The sequence below is a fragment of the Rhagoletis zephyria genome, unplaced genomic scaffold (assembly GCF_001687245.7).
Source record: "Rhagoletis zephyria isolate East Lansing unplaced genomic scaffold, Rhagoletis_zephyria_1.1 Rzeph_scaffold_11740, whole genome shotgun sequence".
NCBI classification, from domain to species: Eukaryota; Metazoa; Arthropoda; class Insecta; order Diptera; family Tephritidae; genus Rhagoletis; species Rhagoletis zephyria.
In genome coordinates, this window is record NW_016168816.1 from 1,955 (window position 1) to 18,575 (window position 16,621).

Genomic DNA, 16,621 nt, shown 5'->3' on the forward strand with positions numbered 1-16,621 from the left:
TGTATATTGATAGCCCCTTATCGATTTCCACCAAACTTGCTCCAATTATTTAAATATCTCATAGCATATTATCGAAACTGCAGTTTACTGAAGGGTGAAAAAACTATATTTAATACGTGCGCCGGGTATATAAACTTATACTTTTTTGTATAGGGTGCATGTGCAGTGCCTTAAGTGATAGGAAGTCTAATAGGTTGTTGACTAAGAGATTTAGCAGCAAATATTTACGTACATATGTATATGTGAAGCAAGACCTCTTATTGTTTTTAAAATTGTAATTGTATATTTTGTCCTTTCTCCCGCCAGATTCCTGCACTGCGTGAGCGAGCATATGAAAGAACTGAAGCCCTTCGGCGATGTGCCTGATAAACTGGCTTTGCAGATAAAGCGTTCTTTTGTGGCGACGCGCACCTACTGGCAAGCGCTGCACACAGCAGCTGAAGTGTCAAAGAAGTTAATAAATGTAAGTAAAGTTTTAAAATGCTAACTCTAAACTTCTGAAACAAAAATGGAAAAAAAAACATTACTACACAATGTGCTAATAATGCTGTCTCTCCCTTCTCTTCTAGGTGCACCTCAATGCCGATTGCACGGCTGCGCTCACGAAAATGCAACACTGTGGCGCCTGTAAGGGCTATGCGCAGAAACCCTGCACAAATTATTGTGTTAATGTGATCAAAGGTTGTCTACATTATGTCAACGAATTCGACTCGGAGTGGGAGAACTTTGCGGTAGCCATGGACAAAGTGGCCGAACGTTTGCTGGGCTCATTCAATATTGTGATGGTCGTTGAGCCGATTAATATCAAAATTTCCGAGGCGATTATGAACTTTCAAGTGAGTTGAATTTACTGTTGAATGGTTTTGATATCGATATTGATATTTTTTAAGTATAAATGTATATAAATATGTATGTATATGCAAATGTCTTTGCTGTGAACATTTGGCGAAATTCATTCAGAAAAGTCATAAAATTTAAATCTAAAGAATCGTAAAAGTTAAGAAGCTAACGGGTGATTTTTTTGAGGTTAGGATTTTCATGCATTAGTATGAGCTATAAAAGTCGATCTATAAAAGCTGATACATAAAGTTTTAGAGAAACTAAATATGCTTTGAATTTATTAGTTAGTCTTTGGTTGTTTAGTCACGTCATTAAATTAATTGAGCTTTTAAGCAGTTTAATAAATTTAAGCAGCCGGTTAATGTCCGCTTATTAATTTCTAGTTCAGCCTTTTTCGTAATGAATTTTTAGTGCTACTAATGCTGTTGACTTTAAATTTTCGTACGAATAATATGTGTAAATAAATAATATAAATTTAAATAATCTACCGACAAGACGCTTTAAATAAAAAAGCTGTCTAATCAAATTTTAGATAAGAAAACTGGTATGCCTTAAAGATCAGTTCAGACGAACTGGTCAAATGGATATTTCGGTCGAACTGGGCCCTTACTCTGTATTTCGAATCGAAAAGAAGTTCTGTTCGAACGCCTAATTCTTTTATAGTACCAATCGTTCGAATTCGGACAAATTTACTATCGATTCGAACTACAGAGTAAGGGCCCTGATATGTAAGGTCAGGTGCTATCGCCCGTAAACTCTTCTCACGACGGAATACTCTAAAACTGGCGCACACTCGATAGCAGCATTGTCTGTCGGACCTAGGCTTGGCGTAAATCTGCAAACTACAAGCTTTGGTTAGACAAGCCAGGTAAATTGTCAGTCGTTCAAGTTAAAGCTGACCAAAAACCCTTAATCTAGTCCGGCTCTCAACCGTGCACTCGACGGGACTCTACATTCTTTACCTTAAGTTTCTTTAGTTGCAACCGATTTCTGTGGAATACCCGAATTCTCGACATAGTACGAAGTTCATAAGGTCGATATCTCTAATTTCCAAACCTTTGTACCCGTGACAGTCCGAGAACATTTTTCTTTCTAACGTCTTTCTGTCGGCCTAGAAATTTATGTCCTTGGTCCTAGATCTAAATAATATGTAGAGACCAAATTCCTGTGGATCAACTCTCTTATCGTACTCCATTGTTGATTCAAATTCAACCCCTAATTTGCACTTTCTGTTCATTATTTGAGCGCCTTGACAAAGTATTTGTAGACCAAATCAATTTTCTAAACATACACCTATTACCTGAATTGAAATTTTATTACTAAAATAATTTACATATATATTTAACTTTATACTTTTGTTGTTAAGGGTATGCCACATAAATCCGTTCACGGTAGCTAGACCCATTCATAGTCATACAGTTGCAGTCAAAATAATAGTAGTGCGCCCACCGTTGGATTTTTCTGCTAAATGTTTATGTTGGTTTTCATTTTAAAAACTACTACTAATTACAAATTGTATCGTAAAGCAAAACTTAGTAAATTAGTTCATTATATTCTTTTAAAATAACATTTTATACCTTGACCTTTACATATCAACGGCCAAAAAATTGTTGTGCGATTTTCCTTAATAAAAATATAGTTAAACTAACTACTCTTTCCCCATACAATACAATTGTTTTGAATCATGATCGGTGAACAGCCAACAATGTTCTGAAACTCGTTGTAAGTTTATTTTTAATAATTCTGCGCTGTTCAGTCGTGCAATGTTTTCCTCGTCCCATTTCTAAAACAGATTAGAACCGATTTGCACCAAAACATTAATAGACCGCATTAAGAAATGTAGTACTTACCGCTTTTTAACTTTTTTACACAAATAAATATTTTATATAGGTTTTTTTGGCAGCTAAGTCCTGGCTCTAATATTTTGAATGGCTCAATAGCCAACACTTCTGAGATTGCGCGTACAATTGCTAACGTTTACAATTATGACAACCCTTTTTCTATCACTTTATCTATACAACAACACTATCTTAGACAGAATGCATAATAGGGAAAGTAACGGAATATATTAAACGCATTGAACTATATACATTATTTAGTAGAACTACTATTATTTTGACAGCAACTGTAGCTTCTAAGTTGCTGCTGCTACAAAAGCTGTTTATAAAGAATCACTTAGGTAATCTTCTTATTGTGGTGGCGGAAATTAGTATAAATGCTTCATTCGATTTTCTCTAAATTAACATATAAATTTATTGCCTTTTTGTATTGCGCCTTTCCTGCCTTGTTAACATCATCAACCAAATTTAGCCGCAATCTCATAAATTTTTTCTGTTTATTTCTTCTGTTTCTGCTTTTTTAATTGAGTTTATTTTATTTCTTAATTTTGTACCTGCTGTTATACCAAATGAATTTGTTTACAATTATTTTACTAATTAAAATTCCACAAACGCGCTTTCGAGTTTCTTCTAAATTTATTGCAAAATCTTTGTTTACTTGAAAATCAGCTGCTCAGCACAGTCGTTGCCATATTGGCTACCTGAAGTAAGCAACTTTTATTAGATTATTTTCTTACGTTTTTTTTTTGTTTCTTTTTTCTAAATGAATGTTTGCAATGTTTTGTTTTTTTTCGCTTATTTGTTGTTATTCAATTAATATTTCATTTCGCCAGCTCATGGTTAAATTTATAACCCGCGGTGCTTTTGTTTACTCAATGCGCGTACATTTTTCTTGTATGTTTGTTGTTTTGGTTTGCCTAGTCTTCGCTTTGATCTTTTATATTTTATGGCTTTCCTTTGGTTTCTGCAGTGATTTGTGTGCAATTTAAAGCCAAACCAAAAACAAAAACAAAAACAAACATATCTTTAATGCTGTCTGGCCAGGCCAGGCGTAGGTGAATAGATTAAATGACTGGCGAAAGGTGTTTTCCGCAAATTGACAGCTCAGCTATTTTCAATATTCAAAATCTGTTCGATTGGAATAATTTATTACTGCGTGGTACGAGTATGCAGTTCTCTTTGTAAATATTTTGGCGGGAAATTGGATTTATAAAGCTACTGGTTTAGCAATAAAATGAGCATACAATTGTTTTTCGGATAAGCAGCCAGATTTTTATGGAATTCCTTTAAACAAAAGTTAGTGTGTTATTTTTTTTAGTTTTATTTAATAAATTCACATTTTTGGAATCGAAAAAGTTCGAATATTTTATTGCCAGCAAAGTGAATCCGCAGAATTTTTAGGTTTTCTTCTGTTATGGATACTAAGAGTTTTTTTTTATAATGAGACCTTTAATAGCAGCCCTAGAATTTGAGCAAATTAGGGAAATCGTCTGGCTAGGGTATAAAATAATTAGTCGTAAATTTAATAATTTCATAGATTACTTAGTGTTGGTATTATTTCTTGTTTTGGTACAAGTATTAGTATTAGTTTTGGTACCGGTTTTGCTATTGGTTTGGTATTGGTACTGTTATTGGTATTGGTATTACTATTATAATTGATGTTGATGTTGTTAATGGCCCTGGTAATGGTATTTGTATTTATATTGGTACATATTTGTATTGGTATTGGTATTTGTACTGGTATAGGTAATGAGGTTGGTATTATTATTAGTATTTGTACTGGTGTTATGAGTACTGTTATTCGTATCGCCCTCGGTACTGGTAATGGTATTGATACTGGCATAGTTAATGCGTTATATTTAATTATTCACAAGTGTAAGTCTGCGGCTCATTCCCAACACTTTAAATTTGCTTAGTGATCCTTATTGTTGTTCAACATGTAATTCAAGCAAATACAAATGTGACCGCATTTAGCAGCTCATTTTCACCTAGCTAATAAATAAACTTATTTACTGACAAAGGTGTACATAGCTAAATATATTTGTGTTAGTATGTCTTTTATCTGATTTCCTGTAATTGATAGTCATAAATTGTCAGACATTTCACTTTCATTGTACTGCAGCGAATGCAAGCAAAACACCGCAGTACCACATTAGATCCATATTTATTGACTCTTGGGAGCTAACAGATATCTACCTGGTGGTGAGGTAGCGCACATTATTACAAATCCATTTACATATACATACATATATCATGAATCGTTGTAGGCTAATCTGAAACGCACAAATATGTATGCATATTTATGTGTACGATTAAGCGTACTTGCCTAGTTAACGTGAGTACTAACATTACAGCTATTAAACCACTTTTGCGGTTAACTTGCTGCAATCGACTAACCAATAAAAAAATACGAGTATGAGTATTTGTAAATCACATTCTTTCGAACTATGTAAATATGAAACTGCGTGAGATATGTCAGAGCAATGTAGCGTGCTGGGGTGCCAAGTTGCAGTGAGGTGCCAATGAGGAGCCAAGATAGTACGCAAGATAGCGTTTAGATACAAACATATGTATATCTACATATCCACACATAAGTGGGTACGTAAGATACCCGTACACATATTTGCCAAGTACTTGACTCATAGTGCCACAATGAACGCTGTAGCAGACAAACGCATTTGGATAGGCTGCTTGAGCGTGAGTAGAGTTCATGTACTGGCAAGTGTTTATTCTACCACACATCTTTGGATGCAATCGTATATCATGTAGTGATTTCTCAGGCATACATACATATTAATTTAACTTTTTCGTTATCAGTTTCCATCACTGGGCCGCGTTAAATCTTTTTTATGGCACTTCATTTGTTGCCATTTACTTTTAACTATTTCAAATGCTGATATGCCTGTAACCACATACATATGTATGCATGTATGTACACATGTGAGTAAAAGTAGGTGAATTGTGGCACACATCTCAAGCTGTACATACATATGTATTTACCTTAGCCACGATAAGCTCATATTCACCCAAACCTATTTCTCACATGCTCATTTGGTTTGGTAAGACATAATATTTTTGCACTCGTGAAATTATAACCGCATTATAACCGCGGCGCGGCTGTGGTTTACAAAGCCACACTGTTGTTGTTGCCTCAAATTTTCCAGCAATAAGTTGCTCCTTGCATTTAGGTATATAAGCGAGCAAACTATTTAAAAATTAGAATTTTTTCGCAGGATCGAAACATAAAAGCGCTGTTAGGGATAAATTTAAGTGTAGCATACTTTCAGGGCGCACACTTAAGCCTAATATACTACTGAGAGCAACTCCAAAATGACCTGTCTGCTCTCCACAAAACTTTTTCTGAGCCCAATGACCACGCCGTAAAGTCCAGGAATGCTTTAGGGACTTCGACAATATTGGGTGTGAATTTTGTTTACCTCTTTCTGAAGCGGCCTCGTATTCAAAGAAGATTCATATTCTTCTCTTTAAGTTATAAACCCATCAAAGAGCTATCAAAAAGAGCTATAAAAAATAAAAATATATTTTAGTACTAAACTGTTCTACTACATTTATTAAAACCTATTTCCTCCCATTTTATTTCCAGGAGTCCGGCCAATCCATCACCTCGCGTGTTTTCGAGGGCTGCGGTCGTCCAACGCTGGGTCGCACGCGTCGCTCAATCAATCCTAAGTTCACACAACGCACATCCGCTCCACTTGCACGGCAACGGCTTTCTTCTGTGAGCCTAAGCAGTTCAGATTCGAAAGTGATACGTAAGCGCGCCACCTTGGAGGTACCAACAGAACAAATCGAATCCGATATTTTAGATATCGATGCCGACGTTGATGATGCAATTGTGTTGCGGGAACGGCGCGCCGCTGANACGACTTCAATGGGCGCGATCCGAATCTCGATAAGCTGGTGCGCGAGATTAGACAACGCGTGAAAGAATCAAAGAAATTCTGGTCGAATTTGCCGCATCAGATTTGCAGCAATGACGAGATCTCTACATCGTCGGACGTGGATGGCATGTGCTGGAATGGAAACACAATCGACAGGTGAGTCTTGCGCGTATATTTGCTTAATTAAAATTTTTATTAATACTTGCTTTTCCGCTACTCCTTAGGTACATGCACCCCGTAACCACCGAACAGACCCGCAATCCTGAATTCCCTGGCAATCCGGCGTCAACACGTCAGATCTCGCAAGTTGCGACACAACTCTTCTACCTGAAGAATGTCATTAATCATCTGCGTAATGCCTACAACGGACAAGATGTGGAATGGAGTGATCATGGTAAGCGCGCTACAAAGCATATCCATACTTCTATTCGTCCAGCATACTTACATCTCTTATCTCCTTATTTCAGAAGATGCTATCGATGGCAGCGGTGCTGGTTCAGGTGCTGGCAGCGACGATGAGGATGACGACGAGGGATCTGGCCTAAGCGGTGGTCCGTTTACACCCCCCCACCTTAAACCTACCGATCGTCCGTCGGTGCCAGCGAACAACATCGATGACGAGGATGGAGATGACGTAGAAGAGCGTCGCATTACGGACACTTCACACACAACGCGCCCCAAATACCCTGGTAGTACGAGTGGTGGTGCCGCCGCAGGCGGTGATACGAACTCCATTGAGGAAGAAGAGGAAGATGATGACGACGACGACGATGATTTGGATGCGGACAAGGACAGTGGGAGTGCGGGCGCGAAGACGGCGCCTAAGATGACATTGCGCCGTGCGCTGCTGATGTATCTACTGCCGCTGTATATGGCGTGGTTTGGTGGCTGTGTTGCCGATATGCTGTGATTCGTTGTTGTTGCTGTTGCTTGAGGCAAATAAAGGACCCTGACTGGTTTAGAGGCGTAGGGGATGTGCCGAATTTTTTGAATTCTAAAAATTGTTTAGGTAGTGATTAAGCGGTAGCCGGTTTTGTATGGCTGATGAGGTTATTGATGATAAGTAGGAAAGTGCATGGCATGCATTTCGTTGCATAATTTTAGGCGCATATGCTCTTTGCAGTTAGAGCGATTTAAATGCCCAGTGGCATTGAGTGTGTGGCAAGTTTTTGGCAATGTAATGAGTTTTAACTATCCTTTTAGGCGCTTCTTGAGAATATGTACGTTTTATGCGTTGCGAATAAACTACTTTTACTAAAAATGTTCACTACTTTTAGGCGCAGCCAATTTTCTAGTTTCCTAAGTTTGCCAATTTAACTGCATGCCTTTTTGAAACTACTTTCTATTCCTCAAGACTTGCTTGATTTACTACATACGCTTAACTCGTTTTTACAGGTTGAATTTCAAAACTTGAATGTTTATGAAAATTTTCTCTTTAGAGATATGTACGTAAAATTTCTTTGTAGCATACTTTTAGTGCTTCAACCAACTCAAATCTCGAACAAATACCCAGTAACGAAATATGCTGAATAAAAATCTACTTTTAGGCGCATTTCTATGAAAATATTTTTTACTAATTTATGCACAACAAAACAATTGCAAGAACAAACATAGATTTATCATTACAAGCGAATAATTTAAAAAATGAACTTTAAGCGAAACAAATCATTTATATACGTAAACAATGTAGCAGTTATAAAAAATTAGTTAGCTATTAAGCACAAAGTAATACATAATTAAAACAAAATTAATACTTACATAGGTACATATGTATGTACCAGCAGTTAATATTATAAAATTATAACAAAAACGACAAACAAATGTGTATGTAAAGCCGCGTGTATAACTTATATCAATGTATGTTTGGATGTGTAGAACAAGTGTTTGTAATTGAAAGAGTGTTGCTAACCGTGAGTCTGAACTACCGTGCGTGTGTGTGTTTCGAACTTTTTTTTTGTAACTCTTTTTGTTNATTTAAACTATTATTAAATCGAAAAATAAATGTGGCGAATGTTGAAGAGTGTAAGAGCATTTTAGGCGCAATAACAACCTGTATTTATCGTGTAAGCATATTTACTATATAATAATTATGAAAATTTTCCAATAAATAATTTGTAATTCGAAACTTTGTTGCATACATATGTATATTTTGGGCTTTTAAAATATAAAGTATAAAGAAGTGGGTGAGAAAAAAAATTAAGTGACAAAAAGCTAAATAAATAAAACATAAAATAAAAATTTAGATTCTGTAATCTAAGCATTACGGCACTTTAGGGAAGTCTTAGAATATGAAGAAGTAATTAGCTGATTCCCGTAACCTAATAACTTCAAAACTCTATATTCGAAAATTAGGGTTTTAAAACATTTTCGAAACTGTGAAGTTTTCATAAACCTTTTTCTTCTGGTTGAAGGAATGCGACTTACAATATCATACTTGCATAAACATTCATATACATACTTGTATTCAGACTAAATGAAAAAAGCAATTAAGTATATGCATATTTTGGAAAAAAACACGAGTGAGCCTTTATTAAACACTTTTTTTTATATTCCGATTTTGTTAAAAAGGCGTTAAGTAGTGTTAAAAATGCCGAAACATCTACGTACATACATATGTAAGTATGCATATTAGGGTGGTCAAAACAAGGTAAAGTCGGAATTTTAATGCCGCCACCCCCCTAGGATTGTTTTATACCGGAAGCAATATTTCCGATCGAAAAATATTGATTTTCAAAAATTCCATACCATTTCTACGAAAAGTTTTTTCCCCCATTTAAAATACATTGAAAATTTTGAGCACTTTGAGCGCTCTAAATGGGCATATTTTTTCGGAATAGAACAACCCTAGGGGCTGGCGACATTAAAATTCCGACCTTACTTTTTTGACTACATAAATGCATATATTACCAAAATTTTACCCATTGTAAATTTATATATGATCACTTTTAAAATGATGTCCCATGGAATAAGTAGTAGTAAATAGTTTAGAAATATCTTTGCAACCTTCAGCTGTCAGACAATAATTATATCCCCACAATTCACCACTAATTCTTTTACAAAATTTTATTTTATTAACAATACATTCTTAAAAAAAAAAGATTTTTTTTTTGTATTTTAGACAGTCGTTATTACGGTTTTGATTTTCTAACTTCTATTTTCTTATTTTTATTCAACAAACATAAAGTCCATTTCACTCTAAGTCTTTTTTTATTTAAGTACACACCCTACCTGTCGAAGCAACTGCGTATACGTAACTAATATATAAAATTGTTAAAAATTAAAAAAATTACCGACCAAATTTTAACGTAAATAAAAACACGTAAAATATTAAAAACTAAAAGTTTATTAGGCTATCACTATTTAAATGTTCATTTTTGCCTCATGCAAAAAAATTAATTCTCATTGATAGCGCATACTTTTCAGTGCTCATCCGCGAGACGTTTTCAAAAAATATGTTTTCTTTTGCTGTCTTTCATTCTATAAAATAATATAAATGTATTTATTATAAAAATATGAATATCAACACGTTAATAAACTATAAGCGGGAATTAGTATTAGTTAAAACACGTAGTTATGACCCCTTTTTAAATTATATAGTACATAATATGTATCGAACTAAAAAACAGCCATTAACTCATCTTCTTTAATTTATGAACACATATACATATGTATGTATATGCATATGAATGTAAAACAGAAACTTACGAGGAAGAGTAGAAGAAAATGTGATGATTATGAAAATTTAAAAAATAAACAAGTAAATGTATACGGAATGCAAAAATGAGTTTTCTTATTACAAACTGAGGAATATTAAGCCAAAAATTTAAAACTCTGCTTGAGTTCCCAGCTGCAGGCGACTTTCAAGCATAAAGCAACGCGACTTTACTAATTGATGTCGGCATGGGACAGAACTATTATTGTGACGGCTAAAGCTACAATTTTTGCCGCAGAGTTACATATTAATTTTTGCAATATGCATTTATGCCTATTCAGCGTAGGCAGTTTTAAGAGCCTAAAGCCGGCTTATCAGCTAATTATTCAAAATAGCTGCACGTAACGCTACAACAGCACATTGAGTTTTCAGTTTATCTAAAAGCAGATCTGTAAGTATTTGCTATTCACTTACTTACGTGGAGCTTTACGAGAGAATCTACTAGAATTTGAAGTAACATACACATTTTTTAAGGAAAAAAGCATTATTTTGTTATTAAAAAATATGTATGTATGCATATGTATTTATTTGATTTTCTCAAAAGACTAATACAAAACATCAAGATATAACATAATTCAATAGTCGTTTGTACGTACATGCTAAATAAATAACATTTTAAATTCATCCACGTACATTTGTGTATATAAAATTACTAAAAAATAGGAAGTGAAAAAAGGGCGTTACAGAGCCGCCAGCCTATTAGTTATGTGTTTGCACAGCAGTTTTTTTCTCATACATATGTATTTACATATATACGCATACATAGTATTTCTAGAACAGTAGACATTCAACAAGTTGTGGTATGGATATTTGAGCATATAATTTACTGAATTAAAAAATATATAATTTGTATGCTCCTACATTTAATAAAAAAAAAAGTACTAAATTTGTGTAAAAGGAAACTTAAGGTGCTCCAGCCACATATTAATTGCTAAAAAATTAGCATTTTCAAACCAAAACTAGACATTTGCTGCTCTAAATTCTAAAAATTCAACACCTGTAAAAACCGGATGTGTCTAAAATTGGTACCGCCATTATGTTGCTGCAACAAGTAGTTTTCAAAATTTACATTTTTGGTGTTGGTAGCCAGAACGCTTGAAGGCTAGTTAAATTTACGCCATAGAATGCTGCCACTGGCACTCACATATGTATACACATACGGTTCTGATGCAATTTATTTACATTTCGACGGCTGGACGCGTTTTGATGTACACAAAGACAATGATGAGCAACGCAAATACGCAAACTGCCGGCAGGACTACCGTCTTAAGCTGATTTTGTATGGCCATATTCTCCATTTTGCGCTCCTTCTTCTGTTTGCGTGTCTCCTTCACTTTACCGCGTAGCTGTCGCATTTCGCTAGCAAATGGGGGCCTGTGAACGGGTTAACGAGGATTCTGCGAGAATAAATATATTTTATATATAGTCAATTAGTATCGTTATACAGCTTTTTCATAAACTTACTAGTAAAACAGGTGGACAATGTAGGAAAAAATAATGAAAATAAATGAACTATCGGTGGACTGCTTGCTCCAACCACTTGTCGTACGTGTTTGACGTTTGACAACGTCAACAAAATTTTGGCTACAGCGAAAGTTGGGGCCGCACAATGTTGCCTCGCGTGAAGAATTTTCCCTTACCGGCTGACGGGAAAAATTAGTTGAAAAATTGCACGTTCAATAAAATAAAAAAAAAATAAAAATCCTGAACAACATTTTTTTTATTATTATTAAACATTTTCATCGAAGAAACTGAACGCAAAACGTATGCTGCTACAAGGGCTTCAATAAGGCGTTTTGATGGACTAATGTTTAATGGAAATCAAAAACAAAAAAAATATTGTTTACTATTTGGTCAGGTTTAGAATAAAGTAATTGTTTACTACAGTTAAAATTTAACTACTACACTATTCTACAGGTGAATTTACTTCGCTTATTTCGTATTGTCCATGAAATCTTTTGCTTCGTTTATCTTGGCAGCCAAGTAAGGAGAACCACCACGATCGGGATGATTGAGCAACATGATCTTCTTGTGTGCATCTTTTATCTGTTAAGAATAATATCGTAAAGCATGCATAAAAGTTGATAATAAGTCGTATGTTCACTTACCTTCAATTTGGACGCACTAGGACTTACGCCCAAAATCAGAGAAGCCTCACGCTTATTCATTTTTGGATCGAAGCCTCCTTTGTAGTATTTCGAGTTCGCTAAGGTTTCTGCGTCAAATTTGGGTAGATTTTTCATAGTTTCGCTTAATTTTGTGGCCATAGCAGGCATGCGGCGCATGAGATGCTTCCCCGCAAAACCAACTGCAGCTAGACCTATGCCAGCAACTATTATCGAGCTTGCCTGCAACAGGAAAACGTTTTTAAGAACGCATGTAGGACTACGGAAATATATTCGGTCTACTTACCATTTTATGTAATGTGGAAAGAAATTTGTTTTCGTATATTTCTGGTAATTTCACAAATTACGAATTTGTTTTTACGATTTTTTTTTCTCATGTGTTCCAGAAACGTCAAAATCAGCTGTACGTGAACTACGGTGGGAGATGCCAGGTGACTAGAAAATGGCTTTGTTTCTTTTCTTTTTTAGCAGATAATTATCAGGAAGAAGAGATTAGAAAAATTTATAGAAAAATGCAGCGTTTTTGCTGCATTTAAAATGCAACATCTAGCACGTTCGAACATATTTTTTCGAAGAGCGTTCATGCTATCGCATTTGGTCGGTTTCACACTGGAACATTTCTACCACGAGAACAACTCAGTTTGTTGGCAAGAGAGGCAGTGCGGTGAGGTAAAGTTTCTCAAAAAGTTGTTCCAACTTCTACCACGCATTAAGCTTGATATACAGTTCAATGCGAGCGTGAGTGTGAACTTTCGCAAAGGCAAAGAATTCCATTTGTATTCTCATGGACGCTCACACTCATCTGTCAAAACTTGCCGTTCACATGCGAATGCTTTGTGTACGCACACAGTGGAGTGTGAGCTCGAAAAAATGCATATTATGCATTTTAAATTAGTTTTTATTCTATAATTCTGAAAGATATTTTAATTCTCTATCTTTTCATGTCTCAACTATAGCAAAAAGTTGAGTAATAACGCAGATATTGGCAAAATAGAAAGCTCACGCTCACGCTCGCATTGACCTTTATATCAGGCTTTACGCGAGTTCGAAATCGTATGCTTTTGACAAACAGCCGTGCTCCAGTCGCTTATTCAGATACGTATCTATCACGATCAATTCGCACAGAGAAGATAATGTGCAAAAACCCCTACTGAAAAGGTAAAACTAAATTTTAAACAAAAAATGCAATAAAAAGAGTTGAATTGTTTTAACCATAACCGAAAATTTTTGTGTGTATAAATTCATTTGACGGTGCTGTCAAATGAAATTTCTTCAATTAAAGAGGAAAAAAACAAACAGAGTTGATGACAAATTGAGCCAGATGTACATCAGTATCACATCGACGTTGGATTTGCGCAACTTTTCTTTTTCCAAATAATGTAAAATAATAAATGAAATCTCGATCGGCGATAACGGAAACGCAGCTAGCAACTGTATACGCGAAAAGCAAAGTTGCAATCTTTTTCATTCAACCATGTTCGAATCGTGGAAATTTTTGAAGTTCACAGGTTTGCTTTTAGCAGCACCGGCAAATGAATATATACACAAACAAATGTTCGGTTATGGTTAAAACAATTCAAGTTTTTGTATGGAATTTTTAGTTTAAAATTTGTTTTTTCCTTTTCAGTGGGGTTTTTTGCAGATTATCTGTGGCGTGAGAATTGATCGTAATACATACGGATCTGAATAAGCGACTGGAACACAGCTGTTTGTCAAAAGCATGCGATATCGAACTAGCGTAAATGTACAAAAATATGTTCGAAAGTGCTAAATGTTGCATTTTTAATGCAGCAAAAACACCGCATAACCCAGAGTTAGTAACATTTTGAGGATCCTTGTATTTTCTTTGAATAAATGTATAATCATGAAGAAATCGGGGTACGATTCGGCTTATTGTACAATAATTTGGATTGTTGTAGCACACGCTTGAAACATGGACTTTTCCGCAAATTTTGGAGTGAGTTCTATGCAATGATGAACATTTTTTGCAATACATACCGTTTTCTTTACGATAACAAGTGACTTGTTTTTCTACGATTGGGAGATTTTGGTTTTATATTATCGGTTTAAAATATTTTAAATATAGAAGAGAAAGGACAAAGTTACTGAAAATCGCTATATAAAAATTAGCTAATTCTTCAGGAACTAAACAAAACCAAAGAACTTAACGTTCTTTGACAAAACTAAAAAGTGTAGTATATACATATTTTCATCAACGCATTTTAAAATCATCCGATACTATCGATAATTTCAAAGCAAACTATCGAAAACATCTAATGGGATGACTATCGATAGTTTTACAGCTCTAATCGCTGCAAAAAACACATTCAATCGCTAATAAAAACACTACAAAGAGGTAGAAGACGGTGTAAACAAAACCAAAAAACGCAAAAAACGCTACGAAAACTTTTTTCTGAAAATCGATTACAAATATAACGATTGCTGATTAGGAGAATTGTAGTTGTTGGTTCATGAGATGTTACTCTAGTTTGATATGGCAATACTTTGGGACATTTTTAACCATTGCTAGACGAATTCGCCTTGTTTCATTTATCTCTTGCCGTATTGTTGTGTTGCAAATTTCTGTGAATATTGGATAGCCAGCAACTAAATTTTAAAACAATATATTAAAAACTGCAGAACTGTTAAAAAATAGTGGAATGTAGATTGAATCAATTAACGAGTCCAATCCGCTGTACGAAGTGTTTTGAGCGAGGAAGAGTGGAAAAATAATGCGCAATACTTCGTGATAAGAAGTGCAAACAGAAACAGGATTTGCTGGTATATCCGCTGAAGGACAAAATTTGCCGTGTATTGTGGAGTGCGCGAAGTTCGAGCAATTATCCCAGTTGGATGCATAAATCGTTGATAAAAGCGTCGTAGTTCTATAAATAGCAGTGCGAGAGTTTGTTTTCATATGTATTCCAAACATTGTGGTGCTTAGATCTTCTGCTAAAAATAGCCCCACATTCCAGTGCGCAAAATACTTTTATTGAGAAAAGGAGATTGCTTGTGAAAGCGCAGTTCAATTTCTTCGCAAATTGAATTCAATTTGGTTTTGTATGAGAATTGTATGCATAAATAAAAAATTTTCGCGATCAGCTGTTTGCCGTTTACAGATGACCTCGCCATAGCGTCGTTGGTGGGACCGAAGCATTCGTGCGTAAAATTCGCACTGGATAACGATAGCGCTCTCTTTTACGCTACCGCAGTTTGCCTTTCATTTATGAATTCGCCTTGGCGCTGAAACAGGTTTAGGACATTTTTGCACGTTCCTCCTGAAGCAACCTTGTAAAAATCACTGCAAAAGGAAACGTTGATAAAAACGCAAGTGGCGAGTGACAGAAAACCAGAAAAGTGGTTGCAGTGAGAAAAAGTGTTTCACAATTTATTTTCTTTCGGTTATTCAATATTATTTATGTTTGGAAAACAAGGGAAAAAATTTTGCAAAGTGAGATAAAAAAAGGGAGACTGCTAAGCTATTGGTGGCTCAAGTTAAACNATCAGTGCTAGTATTGGTGGTGGTTGTAGTTATAACATTTGTGAACTCCCACCCCTTAAAAACAAAATAAATCATACGCCACAGCTGGTTTAGGTAATCGAAAGTGATACGGGCTTTCGAAGTTGAACTTTACTGCCCATTTTAGAACAGTTCCACCGTTTTGGGTAAAGGTGCCAGGTTCTGAATACGAAACACATCCAGTTCAAACAGCCAATTGCAGCTGCAAACTCAATATTTTTTCACCCAAAAGCACCGGAACAGCCGTAAAACTGGAGCGTATACCGGAATATTTGCGAGACACCGTCGATTGGTTAATGGGGTAAGTGCTCTAATTTATTATTTGGGTGCTAATTTAGCAGCATACTGATCCGAAATACATAGCCTTAAAAAATTTTCATGAACTACCCTACAAGATATATTTATATATGTTAGTTGTCTTTCAAATGATGTCTTGGAAAATTATCTCATCCACTGTTGTTCTGTCAAAATCAACTCTAAAGTTGTCGGTCCCCATGTCAACAGTCTATATCACTCCACAGTCACGTCAGCCGTTGCTGTTGTGATCATTGTGGGTGCACCTGCTTTTGGACACATATTTGCTTGCACAAAATGATGTACCATTAATGAAATTTCATAGCCGAATACTTTGAAAGTTTTCGTTTTTTGGCTGCTGTGCAAACTATATGTATGTTCTTATGTGA

At 35.3% G+C, this 16,621-nt stretch overlaps 3 protein-coding genes across 7 annotated transcripts; 1 reads left to right on the forward strand and 2 right to left on the reverse strand.

Moving 5' to 3' along the window:
* Window positions 1–306: 306 nt before the first annotated feature.
* Window positions 307–8,545, forward strand: LOC108377245 (glypican-4-like; the record flags this gene model as incomplete). The annotated part of the gene is given in 6 exon segments (XM_017633509.1): window positions 307–463; window positions 570–836; window positions 6,283–6,561; window positions 6,564–6,736; window positions 6,805–6,974; window positions 7,048–8,545. Coding segments are annotated over 6 exon segments (1,489 nt in total), but the record flags the coding sequence as incomplete, so codon positions are not given.
* Window positions 8,546–10,801: 2,256 nt separating this feature from the next.
* LOC108377243 (single-pass membrane and coiled-coil domain-containing protein 4 homolog) lies at window positions 10,802–11,683 on the reverse strand. The gene has a single exon (XM_017633508.1). The coding sequence runs from the start codon at window positions 11,645–11,647 to the stop codon at window positions 11,471–11,473; it is 177 nt and encodes a 58-aa protein (XP_017488997.1). The 5' UTR covers window positions 11,648–11,683; the 3' UTR covers window positions 10,802–11,470.
* LOC108377242 (mitochondrial import inner membrane translocase subunit TIM14) lies at window positions 10,802–12,842 on the reverse strand. 5 transcript variants are annotated; one of them, XR_001849310.1, is made up of 5 exons: window positions 12,705–12,842; window positions 12,401–12,640; window positions 12,220–12,338; window positions 11,757–11,935; window positions 10,802–11,689 (listed from the first exon to the last, which is right to left on the reverse strand). XR_001849310.1 is itself a non-coding variant. In XM_017633507.1 (4 exons), exons 1-3 carry the CDS (start codon window positions 12,705–12,707, stop codon window positions 12,225–12,227), a joined length of 357 nt encoding a protein of 118 aa, XP_017488996.1. In that variant the 5' UTR covers window positions 12,708–12,802; the 3' UTR covers window positions 11,601–11,689; window positions 12,220–12,224. The 5 variants fall into 5 exon arrangements, 3 of the variants coding, with proteins under 3 accessions (XP_017488996.1, XP_017488995.1, XP_017488994.1); XR_001849311.1 differs by having other exon boundaries at window positions 10,802–11,666; window positions 12,705–12,802; XM_017633507.1 differs by lacking the exon at window positions 11,757–11,935 and having other exon boundaries at window positions 11,601–11,689; window positions 12,705–12,802.
* Between the last annotated feature and the right edge of the window lie 3,779 nt (window positions 12,843–16,621).

Excerpts from the sequence above, each read along its gene's own strand:
- LOC108377243 (XM_017633508.1), bottom strand. The coding sequence starts at position 11,647 with ATGCGACAGCTACGCGGTAAAGTGAAGGAGACACGCAAACAGAAGAAG.
- LOC108377242 (XM_017633507.1), bottom strand. Across the intron at positions 12,339-12,400 it reads CTAGTGCGTCCAAATTGAAG|ATAAAAGATGCACACAAGAA; the intron begins GTAAGTGAACAT and ends TATTCTTAACAG.